This window comes from Lynx canadensis, chromosome A3, assembly GCF_007474595.2.
Source record: "Lynx canadensis isolate LIC74 chromosome A3, mLynCan4.pri.v2, whole genome shotgun sequence".
NCBI classification, from domain to species: domain Eukaryota; kingdom Metazoa; phylum Chordata; class Mammalia; order Carnivora; family Felidae; genus Lynx; species Lynx canadensis.
Window position 1 is genome coordinate 45,816,113 of NC_044305.1, and position 21,966 is coordinate 45,838,078.

The following is a 21,966-nucleotide window of genomic DNA, read 5'->3' on the forward strand; positions in this document are numbered from 1 at the left end:
GCATTAAAATTGGCAAAGATGAAGTCAAGCTTTCGCTTTTTGCAGATGACATGATATTATACATGGAAAATCTGATAGACTCCACCAAAAGTCTGCTAGAACTGATACATGAATTCAGCAAAGTAGCAGGATACAAAATCAATGTCCAGAAATCAGTTGCATTCTTATACACTAACAATGAAGCAACAGAAAGACAAATAAAGAAAATGATCCCATTCACAATTGCACCAAGAAGCATAAAATACCTAGTAATAAACCTAACCAAAGATATAAAAGATCTGTATGCTGAAAAGTATAGAAACCTTATGAAGGAAATTGAAGAAGACATAAAGAAATGGGAAAACATTCCGTGCTCATGGATTGGAAGAATAAATATTGTCAAAATGTCAATACTACCCAAAGCTATCTGCACATTCAATGCAATCCCAATCAAAATCGCACCAGCATTCTTCTCAAAGCTAGAACAAGCAATCCTAAAATTCATATGGAACCACAAAAGGCCCCAAATAGCCAAAGTAATTTTGAAGAAGACCAAAGCAGGAGGCATCACAATCCCAGACTTTAGCCTCTACTACAAAGCTGTAATCATCAAGACAGCATGGTATTGGCACAAAAACAGATACATAAACCAATGGAATAGAATAGAAACCCCAGAATTAGATGCACAAAAGTATGGCCAACTAATCTTTGACAAAGCAGGAAGGAATATCCAATGGAAAAAAGACAGTCTCTTTAACAAATGGTGCTGGGAGAACTGGACAGCAATATGCAGAAGGATGAAACTACACCACTTTCTTACACCATTCATAAAATAAACTCAAAATGGATAAAGGACCTGAATATGAGACAGGAAACCATCAAAACCCTAGAGGAGAAAGCAGGAAAAGACCTCTCTGACCTCAGCCGCAGCATTATCTTACTTGACACTTCCTCAAAGGCAAGGGAATTAAAAGCAAACATGACCTATTGAGACCTCATGAAGATAAAAAGCTTTTGCACAGCAAAGGAAACAATCAACAAGACTAAAAGGCAACCAACGGAATGGGAAAAGATATTTGCTAATGACATATCGGACAAGGGGCTAGTATCCAAAATCAATAAGGAGCTCACCAAACTCCACACCCGAAAAACAAATGATCCAGGGAAGACATGGGCAGAAGACATGAATAGACACTTCTCTAAAGAAGACATCCAGATGGCCAACAGGCACATGAAAAGATGCTCAACGTCGCTCCTTATCAGGGAAATACAAATCAAAACCACACTCAGATATCTCCTCACGCAAGTCAGAGTGGCTAAAATGAACAAATCAGGAGACTATAGATGCTGGAGAGGATGTGGAGAAACGGGAACCCTCTTGCACTGTTGGTGGGAATGCAAACTGGTGCAGCCGCTCTGGAAAACAATGTGGAGGTTCCTCAAAAAATTAAAAATAGACCTACCCTATGACCCAGCAATAGCACTGCTAGGAATTTACCTAAAGAATACAGGAGTGCTGATGCATAGGGGCACTTGTACCCCAATGTTTATTAGCAGCACTCTCAACAATAGCCAAATTATGGAAAGAGCCTAAATGTCCATCAACTGATGAATGGATAAAAGAAATTGTGGTTTCTATACACAGTGGAATACTACGTGGCAATGAGAAAGAATGAAATATGGCCTTTTGTAGCAACGTGGATGGAACTGGAGAGTGTGATGCTAAGTGAAATAAGCCATACAGAGAAAGACAGATACCATATGTTTTCACTCTTATGTGGATCCTGAGAAACTTAACAGAAGTCCATGGGGGAGGGGAAGAAAAAAAAAAGAGGTTAGAGAGGGAGAGAGCCAAAGCATAAGAGACTCTTAAAAACTGAGAACAAACTGAGGGTTGATGGGGGGTGGGAGGGAGGGGAGGGTGGGTGATGGGTATTGAGGAGGGCACTTTTTGGGATGAGCACTGGGTGTTGTATGGAAACCAATTTGACAATAAATTTCATATTAAAAAAACAAAAACAAAATTTAGGATTATTTGTTCTAGCTCTCTGAAGAATACTGGTGTTATTTTTATAGGGATTGCATTGAATACATAGATTGCTTTGGGTAGTATTGACATTTTAACAATATTTGTTCTTCCTATCTAGGAGCATGGGATCTTTTTCCATTTCTTTGTGTCTTCTTCAATTTCTTTCATCAGCCTTCTATAGTTTTCAGCATATAGATTTTTCACCTCTTTGGTTAGATTTATTCCTAGGTATTTTATGGTTTTTGTGCAATTGTAAATGGGATCGATTCCTTGATTTGTCTTTCTGTTGCTTCATTGTTGGTGTATAGGAATGCAACCGATTCTGTGCATTGATTTTATATCCTGCAACTTTGCTGAATTCATGAATCAGTTCTAGCAGTTTTTTGGCGGTGTCATTTGGGTTTTCCATATAGAGTATCATGTCATCTGCGAAGAGTGAAAGTTTGACCTCCTCCTGGCCGATTTGGCTGCCTTTTATTTCTTTGTGTTGTCTGATTGCAGAGGCTAACGCTTCCAATACTATGTTGAATAACAGTGGCAAGAGTGGACATCCCTGTCTTGTTCCTGACCTTAGGGGGAAAGCTCTCAGTTTTTCCCCATTGAGGATGATATTAGCGTTGGATTGTTCATATATGGCTTTTATGATCTTGAGGTATGATCCTTCCATCCCTACTTTCTTGAGGGTTTTTCTCAAGAAAGGTTGCTGTATTTTGTCAAATGCTTTCTCTGCATCTATTGAGAGGATCATATGGTTCTTGTCCTTTCTTTTACTGATGTGATGAATCACATTAATTATTTTGCGGATATTGAACCAGCCCTGCATCCCAGGTGTAATCCCACTTGGTTGTGGTGAGTAATTTTTTTAATGTTTTGTTGGAGCCGGTTGGCTAATATCTTGTTGAGGACTTTTGCATCCATGTTCATCAGGGAAAGTGGTCTATAGTTCTCCTTTTCAGTGGGGTCTCTGTCTGGTTTTGGAATCAGGGTAATGCTGGTTTCATAGAAAGAGTTTGGAAGTTTTCCTTCCTTTTCTATTTTTTGGAACAGTTTCAAGAGAATAGGTGTTAAATCTTCCTTAAATGTTTGGTTGAAATCCCCTGGAAAGCCATCTGGCCCTGGACTCTTGTTTTTTGGCACATTTTTTATTACTAATTTGATTTCCTTACTGGTTATGGGTCTGTTGAAATTTTCTATTTCTTCCTGTTTCAGTTTCGGTAGTGTCTGTTTCTAGGAATTTGTCCATTTCTTCCAGATTGCCCATTTTATTGGCATATAATTGCTCATAATATTCTCTTATTATTGTTTTTATTTCTGTTGTGTTGGTTGTGATCTCTCCTCTTTCATTCTTGATTTCATTTAGGTCCTTTCCTTTATCTTTTTGATCAGTTTGGCTAGTGATTTATCAACTTTATTAATTCTTTCAAAGAACCAGCTTCTGGTTTAATTGATCTCTTCTGTTTTTTTTTGTTGTTATTGTTGTTGTTTGTTTTGATAGCATTAATTTCTGCTCTAATCTTTATTATTTCCTGTCTTCTTCTGGTTTTAGGTTTTATTTGCTGTTCTTTTTCCACTTCCTTAAGGTGTAAGGTTAGGTTTTGTATCTGAGATCTTTCTTCCTTCTTTAGGAAGGCCTGGATTGCTATCTACTTTCCTCTTATGACCACCTTTGCTGCATCCTAGAAGTTTTGGGTTGTGGTGTTATCATTTTCATCGGCTTCCATATACTTTGTAGTTTCCTCTTTAACTGCTTGGTTAGCCCATTCATTCTTTAATAGGATGTTCTTCAGTCTCCAAGTATTTGTTACCTTTCCAAATTTTTTTCTTGTGGTTGATTTCCAGTTTCATAGCATTGTGGTCTGAAAATATGCACGGTATGATCTCGATCTTTTTGTACTTACTTAGGGCTGATTTGTGTCCCAGTATATGGTCTATTCTGGAGAAAGTTCCATGTGCACCAGAGAAGAATGTATATTCCACTGCTTTAGGATGAAATGTTCTGAATATATCTGTTAAGTCCATCTGGTCCACTGTGTCATTCAAAGCCATTGTTTCCTTGTTGATTTTTTTATTAGATGATCTTTCCATTGTTGTGAGTGGGGTGTTGAAGTCTACTATTATGGTATTACTATCAATGAGTTTCTTTGTGTGTTTAATTGATTTATATATTTGGGTGGTCACACATTTGGCACATAAATGTTTACAATTGTTAAGTCTTCTTGGTGGATAGACCCCTTGATTATGATATAATGTCCTTCTGCATCTCTTGATACAGTCTTTATTTTAAAGTCTAGATTTTTTGATATAAGTATGGCTACTCCGGCTTTCTTTTGTTGACCATTAGCATGATAGATGGTTCTCCATCCCCTTATTTTCAATCTGAAGGTGTCTTTAGGTCTAAAGTGGGTCTCTTGTAAACAGCATATAGATGGATCTTGTTTTCTTATCCATTGTTACCCTATGTCTTTTGATTGGAGCATTGAGTCCATTGACGTTTAGAGTGAGTACTGATACTCACTCTAGATGATACGAATTTATTGCCATTATGATGCTTATAGAGTTGGAGTTTCTGGTGGTGTTCTTTGGTCCTTTCTAATCTTTGTTGCTTTTGGTATTTATTTATTTATATAAATAAATACCTCCCTCTGATGGGAGAAAAGATGGAAAAGTATATATACATATACATGTGTATATGTATATATATATGTGTGTGTATACACATGTACATATACACGTGTATATGTATATGTGTATACACATGTACATATACACGTGTGTATGTATATGTGTATACACATATACATATGTATATATACATATACTTTTTCATCTTTTGTCCCTTCAGAGAGTCCCCCTTAAAATTTCTTGCAGGGCTGGTCTAGTGATCACAAACTCCTTTAATTTTTGTTTGTCTGGGAAACTTTTTATCTCTCCTTCTATTTTGAATGACAGCCTTGCTGGATAAAGAATTCTTGGCTGCATATTTTTCTGATTCAGCACACTGACTATATCCTTCCACTTCTTTCTGGCCTGCCAAGTTTCTGTGGATAGGTCTGCTGCAAACCTGATCTGTCTTCTCTTGTAGGTTAGGGACTTTTTTTGTCTTGCCGCTTTCATGATTCTCTCCTTGCCTGAGTATTTTGTGAATTTGACTGTGATATGCCTTGTGATGGTCGGTTTTTGTTGAATCTAATGGGGGTCCTCTGTGCTTCCTGGATTTTGATGTCTGTGTCTTTCTCCAGGTTAGGAAAGTCTTCTGCTATGATTTCCTCACATAATCCTTCTACCCCTATTTCTCTCTCTTCCTCTTCTGGGACCCATTTGATTCTGATGTTGTTCCTTTTTAATGAGTCACTGATTTCTCTAATTCTTAAATCGTGCTCTTTTGCCTTAATCTCCCTCTTTTTTTCTGCTTCATTATTCTCTATAAGTTTGTCCTCTATATCGTTGATTCTCTGTTCTGCCTTATCCATCCTTGCCACCACTGCATCCATCCATGATTGCAGCTCAGTTATAGCATTTTTAATTTCATTCTGGCTATTTTGTACCTCTTTTATCTCTGCAGAAAGGGATTCTAATCTGTTTTTGACTCCAGCTAATATTCTTATTATGGTGATTCTAAATTCTGGTTCAGACATCTTGCTTATATCTGTGTTGGTTAAATCCCTGGCTGTCGTTTCTTTGTGCTCTTTCTTTTGGGGTGAATTCCTTTTTTTTGTCATTTTGAAGGGAGAAAGGAATTAATGAGGTAGAAAAATTAAAATGAAAAAAAATATTAAAATTAAAAAATTAAACACACACACACACACACACAAATCAAATAAATGATGCTAGATCCTAGATGTGTTTTGGTCTGGGTGTTGAAAGGGGTTTGACAGATTAGGGAAAAAAAGCAGGGGGAGTAAAAAAAAGGAAATCGTTTGAGAATTTGAAAACATGAATACACTGAAGTAGACTAAAATGAGATGATGGGAATAAAACAGAATTTGACAAAATATACACAAAAGTAAAGAATATAGTAGAAAAATTAAAGAAAAATATTTTTAATAAAAATTAAAAATAAAAATGAATTTTTTTCTTTTTCTGTATTCAAGAAAATGAAAAGAAACAAAAAAGAAAAAAGATTAAAAAAGGCAAATCGTTTGAAAATTTGAAAAAGTGAATACACTGTAGTAGACTAAAATAAAATGATGGAAGTAAAATAAAATTTGAAAAAATTTACCTAAAAGCAAAAAATATAGTAAAAAATGAAATAAAAATATTTTTAATAGAAATTGAAAGTAAAGGGGCGCCTGGGTGGCGCAGTCGGTTAAGCGTCCGACTTCAGCCAGGTCACGATCTCGCGGTCCGTGAGTTCAAGCCCCGCGTCGGGCTCTGGGCTGATGGCTCAGAGCCTGGAGCCTGTTTCCGATTCTGTGTCTCCCTCTCTCTCTGCCCCTCGCCCGTTCATGCTCTGTCTCTCTCTGTCCCAAAAATAAATAAAAAAAAACATTGAAAAAGAAAATTAAAAAAAAAAAAAGAAATTGAAAGTAAAAATGAAGTTTTTCTCTTTCTGCATTCAAGAAAAAGAAAAGAAACGAAAAAGAAAAAGAAAAAAAGGAAATTGTTTGAAAATTTAAAAAGGTGAATACACTGAAGTAGACTAAAACAAAATGATGGAAGTAAAATAGAATTTGGAAATTTTTCCACAAAAGTAAAAAATACAGTAATAAAAATTAAAGAAAAAATTTTTAATAAAAATGAATTTTTTCTCTTTCTGTATTCAAGAAAAAGAAAAGAAGTATAAAAGAGAAAAAAAAAGAAAGAAAATTGAATAGATGGACCTGCTAACAGATTGAAGTAGGAGTGAAATTACTTCGCTTTCCCCTAGAAGTCAGACTATGTAGCGCTTTATAGTCCCTAAACTAAGCAGGCGGTGAGACTTGTGTTCTTGAAGAGTGAAGTTGGCCCAGTTGGACAGGGCTCAGTATAACGACTCTGCTCTTCACTAGATGGCGCTGCTACCCTAGTGGGGTGGAGTGTTGTAGCGCTCCTAGGTGTGTATGCACATGCGCGGGAGCGGTGAAAATGGCGCCACCCAGCTACCCAGTCTCTAGTTTTGGAACTCTGTTCTCCCAGATTAGCAATCGCACACCTGTCCTCTGTCTTCAGCTTTTGTCCACTCCCTGCGTTTTCACTCTCCATGACCAGACCCCAGGCAGTATCTGTCTCCCGAGTTTTGTCTCCAATGTGGCTGTTTTTCCCAGCCCCTTACTTCTGAAGGACTGTAGCTTTGACCCGTTCTGCCCCTCTGCAGGAGGGTGTCACTGCACAATGGTCGAGTGAGCAATGGCCAAATGTCGGCTGCGCCCAAGAATGCTTGCTAGACTCCGCTGCTGCCGGTGCCTTGAGACTGCGGCCAGGTACCAGCCTGCCCCAGAAAAAGTTTGCGAGATAGTGTAGCAGTAGCTTTTCAGGGATTGTGGAAAATCACAACACACATCTGGCACCAGGCCAGACCCTAATGACCTTGACCCAGCACCAGCAAATGTGGCCACCTTCTGGAGTCTGCTGGGACCAGGTAGCTTCAACAGTCTCTACCAAATGTCCTTCCAGCAGTGAAACTGCTTTTCCTTGTGTGGCCTGAGAACTTCCCAGACCCCACTCTTTTCTTGGGGATTCACCCTTCCCAGCAGAGCACTGCCAGGTATCAAGATGCAGAGTTGCAGACTGTTTACAGTCTTGTTGGAATTTAAACCCTCTCCTTTCTCCTTTCTCCCTTTTTAGTTTAGTCCCTGCAGCTGTTTCCAATTTTCCACTTTCTCTCCAGCTGCTTTTGGGGAGGGGTGCTTTACCCATATTCTCCCTCCACCAGTCTCCATCCTCTCTTTGCTTGCAAAAGCACCGCCCTTCCTGCTCCTCGCTTCCCAACTTCAGCTCTTCGTGCCATGTACCTGCTGAATTCTGTGGTTCAGGTTGTGCAGATTGTTGTGTTAATCCTCCAGTGAGTTTTCTAGGTGTGTAGGATGGTTTAGTGTTGGTTTGGCTGTATTTCTTGGACGCGAGACACACAAAAAACTTCCATGCTGTTTCACCATCTTGGCTTCTCCTCCCCAAGGGGTTATCTTTTTAAGTAAACTTTTTATTCTAGAATAATTTTAGATTTGCAGAAAAGTCGCAGAGACAATATAGCTTCCTTGGATCCCTCACCCATTTCCCACAATGGTCCACATTACAATGCCACATTTGTCAGATGTAAAAAACTAACTTAGGTACATTACTGTTAACTAAACTCCAGACTTTGTATTTCATCAGATTTTCCCTCAATGTCCTTTCTCTGTTCCAGGACCCAATCCAGGATTGGGTGTTATAATTTTAATTTCTAAAATTTAATGTAATAGGTATAAAGTGATATTATGTTGTTGTCCCTCTTGTTTTTTAATTTTTTTTGTTTTTCTAAGAAGGCAAATTTTTAAACAAATATTTCTAATTATTCTGCTTCATACTGGGAGGATTGGGGGTTAATTTCCATCCCAATAAATTTGCTTTATCAGAGTAGTATTCCTGTTACTGAAAACTGTAAACATACTTCTGTGGTTCCTGGACATAATCATGAGGAAACATTAGTCAAACACACATTGGGAGACAGTCTGCAAAGTAGATAGCTTATATTCTTAAAAAATGTCAAGGTCAGGAATGACAAAGACTGAGGAGTTGTTCCAGGTTAAAATAAGCTCAAAGAGAGATGGCTCTAGATTGGATCCTGAAACTGGGAAAAAGGTAGCTATATAAAGGATATTATTTGGCCAAGTAACAAAGTTTGAATGAGGACTGTGGAATAGAAAATAGCATTTTATCAATGTTGAATTTCCTGATTTTAATCATTGAACTCTCTCTACTGATGAAAGAGAATGTCCCTGTGCTCAGGAAATATACACTGAAATGTTTGGGGGAGAGGGACCAGTTATCTCCATTTACCCTCAAATGGTTCAGGAAAAAATTGTGTGTGTGTGTGTGTGTGTGTGTGTGTGTGTGTATAAACATACACATATATGTAGAGAGAGAATGATAAAACAAATGGGACAAAATGTAAATAATTGATTATTCTAGACAAAAGATATTAGGGGAGTTTTTCTTATGATTCCTGAAACTTTTCTGTAAGGTTGAAATCATACCAAAAACTTAACCCTCCTCCCCCACAAACGAACAACTAGAGATAGAGCAGAAAAAACTTCCTATTGGGTCTCAACAGATCCTCAAATGCAAGTTGTCTCTTTTGGTCCTATAGGCAAACAAATGCACCAGTCTGTAGATTCTAATTTTATGCATAATTACAGGCCACCTTTCCATAACTTCTGATTTATTATACGCCACTAAAATGTAATGTTCTGGGTGCCTGGGTGGCTCAGTCAGTTAAGTGTCCAACTCTTGATCTCTGCTCAGGGCATGATCTCATAGTTGGTAAGATTGAGCCCTGAGTCAGGCTATGTGCTGACTGCATGGACCCTGCTTGGGATTTTCTCTCTCCTGCTCCTCCACTCATATTCTATTTCACTGTCTCTCTTTCTCTCTCAAAATAAATGAATAAACATTTTTAAAATATTAAAAAATTAAAATAAATGTGATGTTCTCATTGATTACTATGTTGGTAAGTAGTATATTAGTAGAGTTTGTTGAGGACCCGCAGTTCCATATTCTAAAAAGTGTTGAACGCTTGGCAAAAATGGCAGTTTATAACCATTTGCTGTCATAGAGATTTGGAATCTCTCCTACTTTTATGAAGTATTCTTCATTAACAGCACTGTTTTGAATTGTTGTTGCTGTTTTTCACTTACTGTGGTTTTAGAAGCATTTATTGTAAGTTAAATCATTACATGCTACTTTTGTTGATTGTGCAGGTTACTATATTGCTGTTTCTCTCCATTTGTTAGCTCTTGGGGTTCTTTGTTCAGTGGGAATGGACTTGGAGTTTTTGGCCTCTTAGTAGGTCAGAGGACTTTGAGAATTACTGGTAGAAAGGAGTAATCCAGGGCACTTCATTTGGCCTTCCCCAGGTGGCTTTCTTCTCTCTAAGACATGCCTACTCCTTTGCTTTATGTTTTGGCCTTTAACAGACCACCAAAGAGGGAGGTGTGTATTCCCTGTGCTGGGTTAGTAATTACTCTGGTATTGGTTCATTAACATTCTCTAAATGGGTCTTAAAAGTGAAAAACCAAAGACCTCCCAAACCCATAAGTCTGATCATTGATTTGCCTCAATTTTTTACTAGCTGACCTCAGCGTATGGCCAGCTTTAACTTCTACACAAGAGCCCATCCCTTGAAGCCATATATTTAAAGAACTTTTTTTTTTTGACAATAGGAAAAATGAAAGTAGTTGTTAGATTAGGATAATGGTAATAGGTGATTTTGCCTATTTTAAATTTGCCTTTGTTCTTATATTAGCTTTTCAATTACAAAAGGAATAGACAAAAGGAATAGAAGTCACAAATAATATTTATATCAGGTGAATCAGAATGTTGGTTACTATAATTTTGCTATTTAAACCTTATGGTGCAATGGAATATTCTTAATAATGACATAATGGCCTCTTTGGATGGCAAAATGGCAATATCCTATAAGTCAAGTGTTGATCCAGCAATTTCAGTTATAAGAAGCTGTCTTGTACTTGCATGTGTACAGAGAGACATACGCTCAAGGATCATCATTGCAGCATGGTTTGGAATGGTAGATGGTGGGAAACAAACCAAGGTCCATCAAAATAAGATGGGTTAAATAAATTATTGTACATTTATAGAATAGGATAATATTCAGCTACTGAAATTACTTTGTAGTCTGCTTTCTGACCCAACATATACGAAGCTTGGAAGTCACCACACTGTCCTAACAAGTAAAAAGCTGAACAAACCAAAGAATCAACAACTCTTAGATCTCTCAGAGAAGTGGGGTTACAGAGCAATCTGCTGCCTCTAAAATTGGAGAGACCAATAGGGAATACAGAGAATCACAGCTTGTTAGAGCAGAGCTGAAACCACTACAATAACTGGTGCCAGGATAGAGAAATCCAAGCTGTAATTGACAAATTGCTGGAGGCTCAGCATGGACAGGTCTGAGAGATAAGTCCAGAGAGACCTAGTCATAGCCCCCCGATCCCACCTTTTGTGTTTTAATTCCAGGGAGCTTTACCAGTTCCGCACAGTGAATATCAGAGAAAAATCCCCCTATAATTCAGGCATGGTCAGGGAAAAAGTAATCATTTTGAAATACAGGAAAGAATTCTGTTCTTAAAAAGATCTGCCCTCAGGAGAAACTGACCAGAGCCTAACTGACCTGAGAGAAGAGAAATACCAACCCAGAAGGCATAACCTTCAATGTGGAGGAAGGGAAATAACCAATTCCAGCCCCTTCTAGCCTTGAATCAAAAACTACTCTTTAAAAATGTCTTTAAACAAGTCAGTTGACTGTAGATGCATGAATATTTCTGGGGTTTCAATTCTGTTCCAATGATCTGTATGTTTATCCTTATGCCAATGAGGTCTACAATTACCCTAGTTTTGTAGTAAGTTTTAAAAGTGGGTAATATTAGGTCTCCAAGTTTGCTTTTTTTGGAAAATTGCTTTGGTTATTCTGGGTTCTTTGGATTTCCATATGAATTTTCGTGTCATCTTGCCAATTTCTGCAAGAATGCTAGCCAAGATTTTGATAGAGATTGCATTGGATATGTAGATCAATTTGGGAGTAAGATTTGGTCCTCTTTTTTTTTTAACGTTTATTTATTATTTAGAGACAGAGAGAGAGCGTGAGCAGGGAGGGGCAGAGAGGGAGACACAGAATCCAAAGCAGTCTCCAGGCTCGGAGCCGTCAGACAGAGCTGGACGCGGGGCTTGAACTCACAAACCGCAAGATCATGACCTGAGCCAAAGTCGGACACCCAACCGACTGAGCCATGAGCCACCCAGGCACCCCAGATTTGATCATCTTAATCTCAAGTCTTATGTACCTTGAATACAGAATGTCTTTCCATTTATTTGGGCCTTCTTTAACTTCTTTCATCAATGTTTTGTAGTTTTCAGTATACAAGTCTTGTGCTTCTTTGTTAAATTTATTCTGTGTTTTTATGCTATTATAAATAGAATTGTTTTCTGATTTCAGTTTCAGATTGTTTATTGCTAATGAATAGAAATACATTATTTCTATTTGTATATTGATCTTGTATCCTACAACCTTGCTGAACTTATTACCTCTAATCTTTTCTTGCGATTCCTTAGGTTTTTCTTTTCTTTTCATTTTTTAATTTGAGGAGGGGAGGGACAGAGGGAGAGCTAGAGAGAGAATCTTTCTTAAGCAGGTTCCACGCTCAGTATGGAGCCCAGTGCAGCACTTTATCCCACAACCCTAGGGTCATGACTTGAGCCAAAACCAAGAGTTGGACACTCAACCGATTGAGCCACCCAGGCACCCCATTAGGTTTTTCTTTATATGAGATCATGTCATCTGCCAATAGAGATAGTTTTACTTCTTTCTTTGAAATCTAGATGTCTTTCGTTTTTTCTTTTTTTCTTACCATACAGTCCTGGCTAGAATCTGCATGCTGTGTTACATAGAAGTGGTAAGAACAGATATTCTTGTGTTAATCTTGATCTTAGGAAGAAAGCTTTCAGTCTTTCACCATTGACTATGTTGTTGGATGTTTTACAGAGATGCACTTCATCAGGTTGAGGGAGTTCCCTTTTATTCCAAGTTTGGTGCTTTTTATCATGAGCATGTGATGGATTTTATCAAATGATTTTCCTGTGTCTATGGAGATAATCTTTTGGGAGTTTTTCCCCCCTTTATTCTATTACATTACTTGATCTTCATATGTTGAACTAACTTTGTATTCTTGGCATAAATCCTACTTAGTCATGATGTATAATTCCTTTTGTTTGTTTCTGAATTCAGTTCTCTAGTATTGTGTTGGAAGTTTTTACATCTATATTCATAAGAAATATTGGCCTGTAGTTTTCCTTTTTTGAGATATCTTTGTCTGCTTTTGGTATTAGGGACTGACTTTATAGAGTGTGTCAAGAAGTTTTTCTTCCTTGCCTATTTTTGGAAGAGTTTATGAAGGATTGGTGTTAACTCTTTAAACCTATGGTAGAATTAACCAGTGAAGAGTTGTGATCCTGACTTTTCTTTGGGGTAAGTTTTTTTACTACAATTCAGTTTCTTGACTAGTTACAAGTCTATTCAGATTTTCTATTTCTTCTGGAGTCAGTTTTAATAGTGTGTGTCTTTCTAAGAATTTGTCCAATTCATCTAGGTTGTCTAATTTGTTGGCATACAATTATTCATAGTATTCCCTTATAATCTTTTTTATATCTATAGGGTTAGTAGCAAAGTACTTACTTTCATTTCTGATTTTGATAACTTAAGTTTTTTTTTTTCTTAGTCTAGCTAAACATATGTCAATCTGTTGATCTTTTCAAAGAATCAACCTTTGGTTTTGTTGATTGTCACTGCTGCTTTTCTCTTCTCTAATTCATTTAGTTCTGCTCTGATCTTTATTATTTTCTTCCTTCTTCTTGCTTTGGATTTAATTGGTTCTTCTTTTTTTAATTTCTTAACATGGAAGTTTAGGCTATTGATTTGAGTTCTTTCTTCTTTTTTAATATAGGCTTTTATAGCTATGAATATTAATATAGGCTTTTGTAGGTATGAATTTGCCTCTACAACTGCTCGTTGTAGGCTTTAGTATGTTGTGTTTTGCTTTTCATTTATCTCTGACTATTTTCTAATTTGCCTTGTAATTTCTTCCTTGACCCATTAGTTATTTAGAATGGGTTTTGCAATTTCTACGTATTTGTGAATTTACCAAATGTCCTTATTTTATTAAGTTCTAATTTCATTCCATTGTCATTAGAGAACATACTTTCTAACCCTTTAAATGTATTGAAACTTGATTTATTGCCAAAAATATGGGTCTATCTCACAGAATTTCCATGTGCACTTGAGAATATGGATTCTGCTGTTGGTAGGTAGAGTCTTCTATGTATGTCTGTTAGGTCTAGTTGGTTTACAGTTGTTCAAGTCTTCTATTTCCTTAATGACCTTCTGTTTAGTTTTATATATTGTGCAATGTGGAGTCTTATTGAATGTGGAGTAATAACAACTATTATTATTGAATTGTCCTTTTAATTCTTTCAGTTTTTGCTTCATGTATTTTAGGAATTTTTTGTCATATATATATATATTTTTTCTAATTGTTATATCTTTTTCACAAATTGACCATTTTAACATTATAAAATGTCCTTTGTCTCTAGTATCAATTTTGTATCTTAAAGTCTATTTCATGTATTAGTATAGGCACTTCAGCTTTCTTTTGATTACTGTCTGTATATTTTTTTTTGAGGTTCTGTTCATATATCATTTATTCTCCTGTTCCTTTAACCTGTTTGTGGCTTTGAATCTAAAATGAGTCACTTTAGATAGCATATAGTTGGATCATGGCTTTTAAAAAATCTTTTCTGCCAATCTCTGACTTTAATAGTAGTGTTTAATCCATTTACACTTAATGTGGTTACTAACAAGGTAGGATTCTATTCTGCCATTTTGTACTTTCTTTTCCATATATCTTTTTATGTCCTTTTATCCTCCATACTGCCTTCTTTTGCTTTAAATATATATTTCTTAGTGTGCCATTTTGATTCCCTATCATTTCTGTTGCTGTGGGTTTCCTGGTGTTATAATTAATAGCTTATAAGTATCTAGTCAGACTAATACCAACTTAATTTTAATAGCATGCCAAAACTTTGTTGCTATACAGTTCTATTCCTTTCCTGTTCCTTTGTGTTGTAATTATAGTACGAGCTATGTCTTTATATCTCATATGCTGCTCATCAACATATATTTGTAATCATTGCTTGATGCAATTGTGTTTTAAATCATATAGGAGAAAAAAAGTTACAAAAATATATTTATGCTACCTTTTATGTTTACCAATGTAGTTACCCTTATTAGTGCTATTTGTTTCACTTTTTCCCTTTTTAAAAAAAATTTTTAAGTTTATTTCTGAGAGAGAGACAGATAGAGCATGAGTGAGGGAGGGGAAGAGAATGAGGGAGAATCTGAAGCAGGCTCCAGGCTCTGAGCTGTCAGCACAGAGCCTGATATGGGGCTCAAACTCACAGACTGTGAGATCATGACCTGAGCCGAAATCGGACACTTAACCGACTGAGATACCCAGGTGCCCCACTTTTTTCCCTTTTTAAAATTGAAGTATAGTTGACACACAATGTTACATTAGTTTCACTACACAACATAGTGATTCAACAACTGTATACATTGTGCAATGCTCATAACAACTATAACTACCATCTGACACCATACAATGCTATTACAATAGCATTGACTGTGCTCCCTATGCTGTACTTTTCATTCCCGTAACTTATCCATTCTATAACTGGAAGCCTGTACCTCTGATTCCCCTTCATCTTTTTTGCCCATCCCTCCACCCTCCTTCCTCTGGCAACCATCAGTTTGGGTTTTTTTTGGTTTTTTTTTTTCAGTGTTGATTTTTGAGAGAGACAGAGAGTGAGCAGGAGAGGGGTGGAGAAGAGAGGGAGACTCAGAACACAAAGCAAGCTTCAGGCTCTGAGCTGTTAGCACAGAGCCTCACTTGGGGCTCAAACTCACAAACTGTGAGATCATGACCTGAGATGAAGTCGGGTGCTTAATTGACTGAGCCACCCATCAGTTTGTTTTCTGTATTTATGGGTATGTTTATGCTTTTTTTTAGAGAGAGAGAGAAAGCAAGTGGGGAGGAGGGGCAGAGAGAAGGAGAGAGAATCTTAAGCTCTGCGCTGCCAAAATCAAGAGTTGGACATTTAACTGATGGAGCCACCCAGGTTCCCTGTTTCTGCTTTTTTTTTAAACAAAAATTTGCTTGTTTGTTCATTTGTTTTTATATTCCACATATAAGTGAAATCATATGGTATTTGTCTTTCTCTGTCTGACTTATTTCACTTAGCATAATGTCCTCTAGGTCTATCAGTGTTGTTGTAAATGGCAAGATCTTATTTGTGTATGTGTGTGTGTGTGGCCAGGTAATATTCCTCTGTGTGTGTGTGTGTGTGTGTGTGTGTGTGTGTGTGTGTGTGTGTGTTACTTTAGTAATCACTACATCTTCTTTATCCATTTATAGATACTTAGGTTGCTTCCATATCTTGGACATTGTAAATAATACTACAGTAAACATAGGGGTGCATATATCTTTTTGAATTAGTATTTTCATTTTCTTTGGGTAAATGCCCAGTAGTGGAATTACTGGACCATATAGTATTTCTATTTTTAATTTTTTGAGGAACTTATGTACTGTTTTCCGCAGTGGCTATACCAATTCACATTCCCACCAACAGTGCACTAAAGGGTTCCTTTTCTCCACATCCTTGCCAACACTTGTTATTTCTTGCCTTTTTGATTCTAGACATTCTGACAGGTGTGAGGTAATATCTCATTGTGGTTTTGATTTGCATTTCCCTGATGATGAGTGATGTTGAGCATCTTCTCATGTGTCTGTTGGCTGTCTGTCTGCTTTGGAAAAATGTCTATTCAGGTCATCTGCCCATTTTCAATCAGATTATTTTTTGGTGTTGAGTTATAGAAGTTCTTATATATTTTGGATATTAACCCCTTATCAGCTATATCATTTGCAAATATCTTCACCCATTCAGTAGATTGTCTTCGTGTTTTATTGATGATTTTCTTCATTGTGCAAAAGCTTTTTTTGGTGTAGTCCCAATAGTTCATTTTTGCTTTTGTTTCCCTTGCCTAAGGAGGCAGACATATCTAGAAAACTATTGCTAAGGCTTATGTCAAAGAGGTTACTGCCTGTGTTTTCTTCTAGAAGTTTTATGCTTTCAGGGAGGGATGGTATATTTGAAGAGAAGCAAGACCTGGATTCTGTTTCAGCTGTGTATGTGACATTTTCTCTTCTAAAATTTGGGCCTCAGATTTTCTTGTCTGCAAAAGAGAGATGCAAATATATCTCCCCATCTATTCTGTAAGCCTCTGTGAACTAAATGCTATCAGGTCTGTAGAGATGCTTTGGTCCCTTCAAAAGAAAAGCGTGTAACTTCCTCAAGGCTTCATTATTGTTACATCCAGTTCTACTTCCCACTGTGTGTCCTTGACCAAGCCACTGAACTGATTGCTTCTGTTGCCTCACCCAGCCCCCTCTCTTTTTAAAAAAAAGACAATGCTCATTCTCCCCATAGACATGACTGTAAATTTAAATTGCTTTACATGTCTTTAAAATTACTTGAGGAGCACCTGGGTGGCTCAGTCAGTTGACAATCCAACTCCTGGTTTTGGCTCAGGTCATGACTCTAGGGTTCTGGAATTGAGCCCCGCATTGGGCTCCACACTGAGTATAGAGCCTGTTTAAGATTCTCCCTCCCTCTCTCTCTCTCTCTGTCTCTCTCCCTTTTTCTCTCCGTCTTCCTCCCTCTGCCCCTCTCCCCACCTTGCACTCATTCTCTCTTTCAAATAAAAATAAATAAATAAAATTACTTGAAGATGTGGAGGAAAAACTGTTATTTGCAGTTTGACTGGCAATCAGGATTATTTTTGCACTAATGGAGTATATTTTAATGCAATCCTGTATATGATTAGTGGAAGTTTTTTTTTATATTACCTATAATACTAGAAAGTTTTTAAAACTCCTATAGTCCTTTGTATGCATCTCTCCCTCCCTCTTTTTTTTTTTTTTTTTTGGTATAGTATCTCCCTAGTTCTATTAAATCCAAGCCTCTCTGTGAAAAGTGGTTAGAATTCAGTTTTTTAAATTGTGCTAAAATATATGTAACATAAAATTTACCATTTTAGCCATGTTTAAGTGTACAATTCAGTGGCATTAAGTACTTTCACATAGTTGTGCAATGTGTGCATCTCTTTTTGAAATGTAGATTACATAGTTGTTAGATAATATTTGTTTGGGGAACCAATATTGTGATTCAAAGTAAATACTATGGACTGTACTGTTTTTCTGACTTATTTTGTGGAAGCCGTGGGTTTTATAAAATGTGGTCAGTGTTGATTTCAGTGGCCATGCTTCCTTTTCCTCACTTCATTTTTGAGAAGGATGTAAACAACCCAATCGTTCAGACACAGTATGTTTAACTCACCTCTACCTTGGCGTTGCAGGTTGCAAGGCAGGCAGGAACTAACTCGGGGACAGCCATGTCAAGAGGATTGTATCAACCAGCAACAATCTTTATGGGCCGCCAAATGTCAGCCATCTCAAGCATTGGAGGTTTCAGTACAGAGCAGAAATCTCCCCAGCCCACAAAGAACTTTTCAATTCCTGACCCACATTCACACCGACAGACAGCCCAGAGCGGTAATGTGACAGACAGCTATGTAGTACAAACTAATAGTGACACACAGTGCTTAAATAAGTCTGACAAAATAGATGGAAAGACATCTCTTCAGATTGGTGAGAAAACGCCAGTCACAGCCAGCGCATTGTCTGAGGAGGAACAAACTCATTGCTTACAGATAGGAAGCAACACACGTCACGGCGGGAGTAGTTTATCTGAAGGCAAAAAGTCTGCTGAACTCCATTCCCCGTTACAGGAAAGATTAAGTCCAGAGAACAGAACCAGTGATTTAAAGTGTGACAGTTGCAGCAGATCAGAGGGATCAGAGGGAGAAATACTGACACAGGAATGTATTGAAGTCAAGGAAGAAAGAGCCAGACCGCCAGTCTCTCCGCTATCAGCCTCAGAATACTGTGCATCTGTAAATAAGTGTTCTCAAGAGAAGGATTCTGCTTGGGAAGGTTTCCCAGGTGGGTTGAGAGGCTGAGATTGTTTGCTGGTTTTTCTTGGTGTTTAGGTTTTGGGAGTGGTGGTGGTCTTTTGTAAGAACAAAATACATACTTTAATTTTACCTCTGTCAAAAAGCAAACCAGTGACTTGGCTAACAAAATTCCATTCTCATGAGTTCTTAAATACACAGGTGGAAATATTTTTGCAAGCTAATTCACTGATTTTAAAACCCACTGTGATAGGTTTAAAGATATTTTTAATGATTTTTCACGTACTATATAATTAATTGTGGATTGTTTCTACATGTTTTTAACTGAGTAATTTATCTGCCTGTGAGGCAGAATGTGTTAACCTCGCTTCTCCCTGAAGTTAGTGATCAGTAGTCTGTTCATATTCCCTCTTATAGATCATCTTCCTCCTGGGGACCCAGAATCACAGAAACCCTTCAGAAAAATGCAGGAACAGCAAGAGGAGGAAAGTTTGAGCAGCAGCAGCAGTGATCTCACAGTCTCTGTAAGTGAAGATGATCTGATTTTCAAGAGTTCAGAACCACAGCCAAATCCGGGTGACGTGATGGAAGGAGAAAATGGAATAGAGGCCTTAAAATTAATCCACTTTGAGCAAGAACGAGATGCCCTATCCACCGAAAAACATAATTGTATTTTGCAAACCCTAAGCTCTCCTGATTCAAAAAAGGAATCCGCCACTCACTCACCAACAAGAGAGTAAGACATTCATTTTTTTTTTTTTTTACTGTTCTGTTTTTAATTATAGACATTTTTAGAGACCATTCCACTGGGAATGTATTATTGAACCTTCAGCCATGGATGTGTAAGTTCCTTAAGTCCCATAAACAGTCTTTTAGATAAGGTTTAATTTTCTTTCTTTCTTTTTAATGAAATAGCTTTAAAAGTCTGAATATCATTGACTCATGGTGATTGGCAGTTTATAATTATATCCAAACAATCCCTGGTTAATTCATAAGTCATTCCCCCCTACACCCTGCCCTCCAGCATTCTAGAAAGTAAATCATTTTTGAAGTTGTGGTAGCACAGAAGGTAACAAATAGTTAAACTTACTAGGAGTTCAGCTTTAGAGGCTAAGAACTTTGTATCTAATTAATTTGCTTAATCCTTCTATTCCTTGCCACTGTGTTTTACGATTAAACATGAGTTTATAAGTTCTGCTAAGTATATTTCCAAGTCAGCTTTCATTTTTTGAATGAAGACACTGGAATCTTTAATATTAAATAGGAACAACATTAGTGTTAAACATTCTGAGCACTTCTAATATCCAACTTATAAAAGCTCACATATGATTTTTCACTATTGACTAGAGATACTGGGTGGAATTATGTAGAAAGCATTGAAACTATTAGGAAACTTATTCTGCAATGAAAAATAGCACTGATAGGATCACATCTCTTGTAGCAATAGAAGAAACCTAAGTAAACAACCTAAGGTAGATGTCATCTTTTAAAAATGGGGAAACCAAGGTCAGGGGCATAGGAATGACATTTGTGCCATTGGGGCAGACCTGCCTCCTCAACTTACATAGTACCCTCAGAAATTTCTCTTGTACTATGATAATGTCACTCTTCCTTTAAAAAAAAATTTTTTTTTTAATGTTTATTTATTTTTGAGACAGAGAGAGACAGAGCATGAGAGGGGGAGGGACAGAGAGAGAAGGAGACACAGAATTTGAAGCAGGCTCCAGGCTCCAGCCTCTGAGCTCCAAGCTGTCAGCACAGAGCCAGATGTGGGGATCAAACTCACAGACTGTAAGATCATGACCTGAGCCAAAGTCAGGCACGCAGCTGACGGAGCCGCCCAGGTGCCCCTGATAATGTCACTTTCTTTTCAATGGTCTCAGCAGCAGTGAAAAGACAAGTAGGCATTGTTGTGTATTGGGATATATACTCTCTTTTAGAGCACTGTTGTACCTTTCAATATGTTGCTTTTCACCATTCATAATCTACTTATGGTGAAAAGTTTAATTTATAGTTTGACTCCGAGAGTTCAAGAAAGATTTATTAAGAGCACATCAAGTACAAAGCACTTGCACTATGGATGGAAGCACTGACAAACTTCCTGGACTTACTTATTGTAGAGGCAAGCCAAATGGATTTTTCTAGTCATAATACTTCTCTCTCATCAAAGAGGTACAGATATTATATACTATATCATCAGAAACTTTATTACCGGAGATAAAATCATCTATTCTGGGTTTTGTATTCACAGGCTTCTTTTCATACCAATCCATTGGCCAAGTTAGCACTTTGGTAGGCTAACAAGGGGGCTCGTGTACTAGTGTCTTTACTCAGAATTCAGTCTTTTCCTGAGATGAAAAACGATGAGCATGTGTGTGGAATTAAGAACACTCTATCCCCTTTTCTCCTATGTGAATGACTTTTTCCTATGACCTTAAAGCCAAGCTCCTTGGGAATTTGGGATATTGTGTTCCAAAACTTATTGGGAAATACGGTCATTTGGTGAATTTTTGAATATTTGTCTTAAAAGAATGTTCCCAGAATAAAAGGTCAGTCAGCAGTGGTTGATGTCTGTGCTATCAAATTTGAGCCTATTGGTTGTCTGTGGTGAAAGTACTCCCACGAATAGGTTGGAAGTGCTTTTAAATGATGCTGGTTAACCTGCTGACATTCCTACTGCTTTTGAGGCCCTACTTTCTCTTATTTATTCTTTAGCATGAGTTGTTCTCCCTTGCTCTGAAAGTTAATTATTAATCTGGGGCTATAACATTGTATTTACAGAGCTGACACTGTGACCTCAAAGGTTCATTACCTCAGTTAGCTTTAGGGTCTTTGGGGGGCTTGGAGAAAAGTCACTTGAACGAATTTTAGTTAAGAAAGATGAGAGATGGGACAAAGGCAGACACATAGAAAGATACAGACAGGAAACTGGACCCTCTGATTTGATGATGATGATGATAGTTATTATGTTTTAGCACATCTGTATGCCCACTAAATTGCTGTGTTTGGACATGAAACTTGGTCTTAAGCTTCCTGGTAGTAAAGGTGAAAAGAGGAATACAGTATGCTGGATAGTTTCCATTAGAGGGGAAAAGTGAAGCCAAGGATTATTTTTGTGTTGTTTGGTTGTTGTTTGTTTTGTTTAGAAAAAAATTTAATGGCTCTATTGAAATATACTTCACATAAC

General features: G+C 37.3%; 1 protein-coding gene across 1 annotated transcript in view; it reads left to right on the forward strand.

Annotated features, from left to right (window-relative positions):
- Window positions 1-21,966, forward strand: part of KIZ (kizuna centrosomal protein) — a 143,999-nt gene that overhangs the window by 41,233 nt on the left and 80,800 nt on the right. Inside the window, exons 5-6 of the mRNA XM_030310207.2 lie at window positions 18,165-18,810; window positions 19,197-19,515. Coding sequence (XP_030166067.2) covers window positions 18,165-18,810; window positions 19,197-19,515 — 965 coding nt within the window. The remainder of the gene's footprint in view (window positions 1-18,164; window positions 18,811-19,196; window positions 19,516-21,966) is intronic.